This window comes from Symphalangus syndactylus, chromosome 5, assembly GCF_028878055.3.
Source record: "Symphalangus syndactylus isolate Jambi chromosome 5, NHGRI_mSymSyn1-v2.1_pri, whole genome shotgun sequence".
Classification (NCBI taxonomy): Eukaryota; Metazoa; Chordata; class Mammalia; order Primates; family Hylobatidae; genus Symphalangus; species Symphalangus syndactylus.
This window is the reverse complement of record NC_072427.2, coordinates 66,493,623-66,502,543: the sequence shown is the minus strand read 5'-3', so window position 1 is coordinate 66,502,543 and position 8,921 is coordinate 66,493,623. Positions and strand designations below refer to the sequence as shown.

At 47.3% G+C, this 8,921-nt stretch overlaps 1 protein-coding gene across 1 annotated transcript; it reads right to left on the bottom strand.

Annotated features, from left to right (window-relative positions):
- Positions 1–136: 136 nt before the first annotated feature.
- Positions 137–761, bottom strand: LOC129481785 (elongin-C-like). The gene is made up of 2 exons (XM_055276933.2): positions 440–761; positions 137–371 (listed from the first exon to the last, which is right to left on the bottom strand). The coding sequence occupies exons 1-2, from the start codon at positions 537–539 to the stop codon at positions 181–183; spliced, it is 291 nt and encodes a 96-aa protein (XP_055132908.1). The 5' UTR covers positions 540–761; the 3' UTR covers positions 137–180.
- Positions 762–8,921: the final 8,160 nt, after the last annotated feature.

Sequence of the window (8,921 nt, the reverse complement as noted above, 5' to 3'; positions counted from 1 at the left end):
TGTAGCAAACAAATTTCAACTTTGATTGCTATGCAAAAAAAAACAAGATAATCTGCTTTGCAATGAACTTTATATAGTTAAACTGCATAAAGGCAACATGCTATATATGAAAAAGTTACTAACTGAACTACAGGTATTAAATACTGAAAAGAGTTAACAGTTTATTATAATTTATTTTATTTAACAATCTAGGAAGTTCGCAGCCATCAGCAGTTCTAGTGCAATTTCAGGTGCAATTGGGAATTCGGGAATCTCGGTGGAGCTGTTAGTGTAGCGAACCTTGTAGGTAAAATACAGGCGTACTTTCGATAGCACATGTGAAGGTATCTCTCTAAAATTGACCTCATTGGTTTCGTTCTCAGCAAACTGACCTCCCAGCGTAAACAAAAATTAACTTAAGACCAAAGACCTAAATTTAAGAGCCAAACCCATAAAACACCTGGGCCACTCAACATGGCTTTTATCGTGCCTGATGTTAATGCATGTTCTCTTTTTACAATAAAGTTATGGCCATCAGATGATATCAATTTGACATACATGGCATCAGGGCCTTCACAGCCACCATAGGTTTTCTCCTCTCCATTTTGTTCTTATGAAATTCTACTTTGCTTCCCCAGGAACTTTAGTAGTTTCCTGGTGAGGCGAGGACGCAGAGTGTGTCACTCACTTCCGTCTCCTCTGTCTCTGTTTCACTGAGCTCTCTGCCAATTATTTTCTTCTTCTTTCTTCTTCCTTCTTCCTTCTTCTTCCTCTTCCTCCTCTTCCTCTTCTTCTTCTTCTTCTTCTCCCTCTCCCTCTCTTCCCCTTTCCCTTCCACTTCCCCTTCCCCTCCCCCTCCTCCTCCTCCTCCTATTCTTCTCTTCTTCTTCCTCTTCCTCTTCTTCTTCTCCTTCTTCTTCTTTTTTTTTTTAGATGAAGTTTCACTCTTGTCATCCAGGCTGGAGTGCAATGGTGCGATCTTGGCTCACTGCAACCTCCGCCTCATGGGTTCAAGCGATTCTTCTGCCACAGCCTCATGAGTAGCTGGGATTACAGGTGCCCACGACCATGTTCTGCTCATTTTTGTATTATTAGTAGAGACAGGGTTTCACCACGTTGGCCAGGCTGGTCTCAAACTCCTGACCTTAGGTAATCCGCCCACCTCGACATCCCAAAATACTGGGATTACAGGTGTGAGCCACTGTGCCTGGGCTCTCTGCCAATTTTCTTGAGCACTGTGGGTCAGCTTCAGGACACTTTCCCAAAGGAAAAGTCTTGTTGCTTTCCAGAATCCACAGTTTCTGAGTTTGGGCTGAGTCAGGGCAGGCAGACAATAGTCTGGGGCCGAAGGCAGAATTGCCTGGGCTGCTGCTTTTCCAAGCCCTCTCTCCCACCTTTTCTCTGAGGGGGACTTCAAGTTTCCAGAGAAGGGGAGCCTCCTCCTCTTGATTCCGGCTGACATTAGTAAGATTCATTCTAGAGGATGTTGGATACAGAGCCCAACCCAGCCTTTTACTTCCTTATCTCTCTTCATTTCCCTCCCCACCATTTCCTGAGTTGATAGGGAACCCCATCCTGAAGACCATCATTTTCTACTGGTCAAAATGGGCTTCTCAGACATGTGATGGATGCCACTTACAGCCTTGACAAACTTCCCACCTCAGCCACCAGCCTGAGATACATCACTGTCACAGGGGCAGCACACTTTCTGTGTGGGACGGGGGCCCTGAGTTCCTGCTTCCCCTACCCCTAATTCTAAATCTCTCTCAATTCATAGTATTTCTTTTTGTTTTTATTTTTTTTGAGACGGAGTCCCGCTTTGTCACCCAGGCTAGAGTGCAATGGCGCGATCTCGGCTCACTGCAACCTTCGCCTCCCAAAGTGCTGGGATTACAGGCATGAGCCACCTTGCCCAGCCATAGTATTTCTACTTACAGGGGCAGAGAGGAGGCCAGGAGCTGTGACTCACACCTGTAATCCCAGCACTTTGGGAGGCCTAGGCGGGCGGATCATGAGGTCAGGAGTTCGATACCAGCCTGGCCAACATGGTGAAACCTCATCTCTACTAAAAATACAAAAATTAGCTGGATGTGGTGGTGGGTGCCTGTAATCCCAGCTACTCAGGAGGCTGAGGCAGGAGAACCACTTGAACCTGGGAGACGGAAGTTGCAGTGAGCCAAGATTGCGCCATTGCACTCCAGCCTGGGTGACAGAGCAAGACTCCATCTCAAAAAAAAGAAAAGAAAAAAAAAAAGGACAGAGAGGAGTGGGGGGTCCTGGTCTTCTGACTTTTCAGCTCCTACAGAGGTTTGACCTCCTGAGCCCTTATAACCCATTCTCCTTGCTTATCTCCCCCACCTTTCTCTCTCTGGGCACAGGATAGGAATGTGCTTCTAAGGGTATGTGAGCAGGTGTGATTTTGTGGAAGAGACGTGTAGGTGGATGAGAGGGTGTGCATTGTGATGTATGAGGGTGTGCATTTGTGCAAATTCTAAATGTGACTGATGCTTTGTGGGCGGATGAGAAGAAAGTGTGTGCGTGTGGGTGTGGACGTGTGTGTGTGTGTCTGTGTGTGACTGGAGGAGGTTGGCTGCCTGTGCAAATGCATGCCTGCAAAAGCTCTTCTTCTTCCATAAATGCATTGTTTGGAAGGAAACTAATCAAATCAACAGGAAGTGTTTTTGACCTAATGCGGGAGTAGCTGTCCCAGGAGTTCCTGTCCTTAGAACAGAACCAGAGGCAGCTATACTCTATTCCAGAGGAGTAAGAAGGGGCTGCAGGGGTGGAGGAAGACTGAGTGAGAGGAAGGGCCAGTGGCAGCCCCTTATTATGGATGGGACTAGGTTGGGCACAGCATCTCACTAATCTAGTAAAATAAGTCTCTGCCCACTCTCAGCCTTTTATGACCCAGAACTGTTCAAGGAGGCCAAGGATCCAGAGAAGATGAAGACAAACCTGGAGATAAAAACCACTGTCCACAGAAGCAGGGCACTCTGCTACCAACTTCCAGCAGTGTCAAAAAGCACCTGTTTCAGCTTTTTCAGAGTTAAGGCCTTCTGCCCCACCCCTAAAGTGGGGGAAACAAGAGGAAACCATGGTGAGCTGCAGGGTCATGACAGTCTCACCGGTCGTATAACCAAAGACCTGTCCTTTCCCAACTACTGTCTCAAGAGATGAAAGTTGCCCGGGCGTGATGGCTCCCACCTATAATCACAGCACTTTGGGAGGCTGAGGCGGGTAGATCACCTGAGATCAGGAGTTCAAGACCGGCCTGGCCAACATGGTGAAACCCTGTCTCTACCAAAAATACAAAAATTAGCCAGGTGTGGTGGCGCATGCCTGTAGTTCCAGCTACTTGGGACACTGAAGTGGGAGGATCACTTGAGCCCGGGAGGTGGAGGCTGCAGTGAGCTGAGATGGTGCCACTGCACTCCAGCCTGGGTGACAGAGCGAGATCTTGTCTCAAAAAAAAAAAAAAAAAAAAAAAAGAGGTGAGAGTGGGCAAGTTCCACTCAAGGGATGGGATGGGGGGATGGAGCAGGCCACAGACTGTGTTCCTCACCTTACAGAAGCCTCTGGGACTGGTAGAAACATTACCTATATGTGTAATTCCACATGTGCTGGGGATTGTTGCTGTCCCTGTCAAACACCCACTGCCTGAAATTCCTAAGCCAGAAACAATGCAACTTCTTGCCCCATCGAAGATGACACAGAAATGTAAATTCCTAAGAGGACCACACTTTGACTTTCAGTCACAGGAAATATTTCAAATGATCAGATTTCCCTCCAAAAGCAGATTTAGGAAGCAGTAGAGCAATAAGGTTGGGGTTTCTGAAAGGGCAGATGGGTCCAAACATGGAAGAAAAACTTTCATCTTCAAAATTTCACCTAAGGATGGCCGTGGGAGAAAGAGTTTTGTGTGTGTATGGGTATGTGTGAATGTGTGTGTGCCTGTATGTGTGTGTGCATCTGTATGTATATGTGTGTGTATGCATGTGCGTGTATGTATGCTTGTGTGTGTGCCTGTATGTGCGTGTGTGTTAATGCCTTGTAGCTGGCTGGCTGTCTTTCTCTATTTGACCCTCTTTAACTGCAGCCTGGTCGGTGAGGCTTTTCTGGCTCTATTTTCTTATTTTATGTATGTATGTATGTATGTATGTACATATTTATTTATTGAGACAGAGTTTCACTCTGTTGTCCAGGCTGGAGTGCAGTGGCACGATCTCAGCTCACTGCAACCTCTGCCTCCCAGGCTCAAGCGATTCTCCTGCCTCAGCCTCCTGAGTAGCTAGGATTACAGGCTCGTGCCACCATGCCCAGCTAATTTTTGTATTTTTAGTAGAGACAGGGTTTCATCACGTTGGCCAGGCTGGTCTCGAACTCCTGACCTTGTGATCTGCCCACCTCGGCCTCCCAAAGTGTTGGGATTACAGGCATGAGCCACTGCGCCCAGTCATATTATTTTGTATTATGGAATATTTCTTTTTCTTTTTTTTTTTTTTAAGACTGAGTCTTGCTCTGTCACCCAGGCTGGAGTGCAGTGGTGCTATCTCAGCTCATTGCAACCTCGCCTCCCGGTTCAAGCGATTCTTCTGCCTCAGCCTCCCGAGTAGCTGGGACTACAGGCACATGCCACCATGCCCAGCTAATTTTTGTATTTTTAGTAAAGATGGGGTTTCACCATATTGGCCAGGCTGGTCTTGAACTCCTGACCTTGTGATCCGCCCGCCTTGGCCTCCCAAAGTGCTGGGATTACAGGCGTGAGCCACTGTGCCCAGCGGAATATTTCAAACATACATGCAAGTAGAGAGAACAGTATAATGAGTGAATCCCCAGTGTACCTGGCATCCTCCTTCAATGATTATCTTAGTCAATTGTATTTCATTGTCCTAGTTTGCTGTTTTGCTGGAGGTTTTTTTTTTCTTCAACTTTTATTCCTAACCACTAGACAACCAGAGATTGCTGAAGTTTTATTTTTATTTTTATTTTTGTTTTTGAGACGGAGTCTTGCTTTGTCGCCCAGGCTGGAGTGCAGTGGAGCTATCGCAGCTCACTGCAAGCCCCGCCTCCTGGGTTCACGCCATTGTCCTGCCTCAGCCTCCTGAGTAGCTGGGACTACAGGCACCCGCCACCACGGCTGGCTAACTTTTTATATTTTTAGTAGAGACAGGGTTTCACCCTGTTAGCCAGGATGGTCTCGATCTCCTGACCTCGTGATCCACCTGCCTCAGCCTCCCAAAGTGCTGGGATTACAGGCGTGAGCCACCACTCCCCGCCGGATTGCTGAAGTTTTTAAAAGCAAATCTTAGCCATATAATTTCAGCTGTAAATATTATAATATATATCTGTAACAGGTAGACTTAAAAAAAAAAAAAACTGACCTGGCCGGGCGCAGTGGCTCACGCCTGTAATCCCAGCACTTTGGGAGCCAAGGCGGGCGGATCACGAGGTCAGGAGACCGAGATCATCCTGGCTAACATGGTAAAACCCCGTCTCTACTAAAAATACAAAAAATTAGCCGGGCCTGGTGGCGGGCACCTGTAGTCCCAGCTACTTGGGAGGCTGAGGCAGGAGAATGGCATGAGCCCAGGAGGCGGAGCTGGCACTGAGCCGAGATTGCACCACTGCACTCCAGCCTGGGCAACAGAGCAAGACCCCGTCTCAAAAAAAAAAAAAAAACTGACCCATATATACAGATGATTACATAGAGAAAGTTATAAATATGTGTGTATGCTGTAGTATACATACATATATTCACTTACTCTGTCAGTTGAGAAGGGCCAAAAAGCAAGACACCCCAGTAGCAACGAGCATACTTACCATGCAGATCTTGGTTTAATATTATTATTATTATTAGAGATGAGGGTCTCCCTTTGTTGACCAAGCTGATCTCAAACTCCTGGCCTCTGGCTGTCCTCCCATCTAGGCCTCCCAAAGTGTTGGGATTGCAAGTGTGAGCCACTGTGCCTGGCCCAGATCTTGGTTTCTAATACCATTCTCCAATAACAGTTATTCTCTAATAACTTCTTCAAGAGTCCTTGAAGAAATGACTGATTCTAGGATTGGGGCAGGAAATATACAAGAAGAGCTATTTCCTTACTTTCTTGTGATGCCAGAACGTAAGGAAATACACACACACACACACACACACACACACACCCCGACGGGGTATAGTAAAAGGTCACTGGAGAGGTGAAAAAATTTGAGCAACAAAATAAAATAGTATTGGCTGGGTGTGGTGGCTCACACCTGTAATCCTAGCACTTTGGGAGGTTGAGGCGGGTGGATCACTTGAGGTCAGGAGTTCGAGGTCAGCCTGGCTAATATGGTGAAACCAAACCACATCTCTACTAAAAATACAAAATTAGCTGAGTGCAGTGGCACATGCCTGTAATCCCAGCTACTTGGGAGGCTGAGGCAGGAGAATCGCTTGAACCCAGGGGCTGGAGGTTGCAGTGAGCTGAGATTGCACCACTTCACTCCAGCCTGGGCAAAAGAGCGATACTCTGTCTCAAAAAGTAAATAAATAAAATAAAATAGTATTGAATCATAACCCAATGTATAAAAGCCTGTATCTATATTAATAAATAAATCAATGGGGGCCGGGTGCAGTGGCTCACGCCTGTAATCCTAGCACTTTGGGAGGCTGACAGGGGTGGATCACCTGAGGTCAGGAGTTTGAGACCAGCCTGGCCATCACGGTGAAACCCCGTCTCTACTAAAAATACAAAAAATTAGCCAGGTGTGTTGGTGGGTGCCTGTAATCCCAGCTACTTGGGAGGCTGAGGCAGGAGAATTGCCATAAAAAAGAGGCAGAGGTTTCAGTGAGCTGAGATCGCGCCATTGCACTCCAGCCTGGGTAACAGAGCCAGACTCTGTCTCAAAATAATAATAATCAATCAATCAATCAATGGGGAACACAGACCTCTTCCATGCAGAAGAATTCCAAATAATGTATGTAGGCGCTCCACCCACATGGAGGCAGAGCACGACTGCCCACTCATTGTGATCTGCACATAGTGACTTCCTTCCAAAGAGTACAGTATGAAAAGCAGGGGTGAAAGCATAACTTTACAGTGGAGAAACTTGACAAACATTACCTCAGCCGGTGATTAAGGTTAATACCATTAGTGATAAGACATGTTGATAGTAGGTACCCTTAACAGGATGTAATAAAATTGGCAGGTTAACCTGTGGTCTTTTTTTTTTTTTTTTGAGACAGAGTCTCGCTCTGTCGCCCAGGCTGGAGTGCAGTGGCGCAATCTCGGCTCACTACAAGCTCCGCCTCCCGGGTTCACATCATTCCCCCGCCTCAGCCTCCCAAGTAGCTGGGACTACAGGCGCTCGCCACTGCGCCCAGCTAATTTTTTGTATTTTTAGTAGAGACGGGGTTTCACCATGGTCTCGATCTCCTGACCTCGTGATCCGCCCGCCATGGCCTCTCAAAGTGCTGGGATTACAGGCGTGAGCCACCGCGCCCGGCCTAACCTGTGGTCTTCCTCTCAAAAACCTATAACCCCAGTCTAATCATGAGAGAAACATCAGACAAATCCTAATTGAGAGGCATTCCTTTTTTTTTTTTTTTTTTTGAGACAGACTCTCACTCTGTTGCTCAGGCTGGAGTGCAATGACACAATCTCAGCAACCTCCACCTCCTAGATTCAATGGATCCTCCTGCCTCAGCCTCCCAAGTAGCTGGGTTACAGACATGTGCCACCACTGGCTAATTTTTTTGTGTTTTTAGTGGAGACAAGGTTTCAGCATGTTGGCCAGGCTGATCTCAAATTCCTGACCTCAAGTGATCCACCAACCTTGGCCTCCCAAAGTGTTGGGATTACACACATGAGCCACCATGCCAGGCCTCCAACTGAGGGGCATTCTACAAAACACCCTACCTGTATTACTCCACTCTGTAAAAGTCATTAAAAATATAAAAAGTCTATGAAATTGTTATAGCCAAGAGGCACCTAAGGGGACTTGACAACTAAATGTAATGTAGGTCTGGCACAGTGGCTCACACCAGTAATCCCAACACTTTGGTAGGCCGAGATGGGAGGATCCCTTGAGGCTGGGAGTTCAAGACCAGCCTGGGCAACATGGCAACTCTGTCTCTACAAAAATAAAAATAAAAAATTAGCCAAGCCTGATGGCACACACCTGTGGTTCCAGCTACTTGGGAGGCTAAGGTAGGAGGATACATTGAGCCCAGGAGGTTGAAGCTGTGGTACACTGTGATTGTGCCACTGCACTCCAGCCTGGGCAACAGAGGAGACCCTGTCTCAAAAATAAATAAAGGTCCAGCATGATGGCTCATGCCTGCAATCCTAGCACTTTGGGAGCCCAAGGCTGGCGGATCACTTGAGGTCAGGAGTTCGAAACCAGCCTGACCAATATGGTGAAACGCCGCCTCTACGAAAAATACAAAAATTAACAGGACATGGTGGTGGGTGCCTGTAATCTCAGCTACACGGGAGATTGAGGCAGGAGAATCTCTTGAACCTGTGAGGTGGAGGTTGCAGTGAGCTGAGACTGCGCCACTGCATTCCAGCCTAGGCGACAGAGCAAGACTGTCTCAAAAAATAAATACATACATACATACATAAATACATACATAAAAATAAATGTAATGTGGTATCTTTTATGTGATCCTAGAAAAGAAACAATGGCCAGGCGCGGTGGCTCACGCCTGTAATCCCAGCACTTTGGGAGGCCGAGGCGGGTGGATCACGAGGTCAGGAGATCGAGACCATCCTGGCTAACACGGTGAAACCCCGTCTCTACTAAAAATACAAAAAATTAGCCAGGCCTGGTAACGGGCACCTGTAGTCCCAGCTACTGCGGAGGCTGAGGCAGGAGAATCACTTGAACCTGAGAGGCGGAGGTTGCAGTGAGCCGAGATCGCGCCACCGCACTCCAGCCTGGGCAACAGAGCAAGACTCTAT

Excerpts from the sequence above, each read along its gene's own strand:
- LOC129481785 (XM_055276933.2), bottom strand. The coding sequence starts at position 539 with ATGTATGTCAAATTGATATCATCTGATGGCCATAACTTTATTGTAAAA. Across the intron at positions 372-439 it reads AGCCATGTTGAGTGGCCCAG|GTCAGTTTGCTGAGAACGAA; the intron begins GTGTTTTATGGG and ends TTACGCTGGGAG.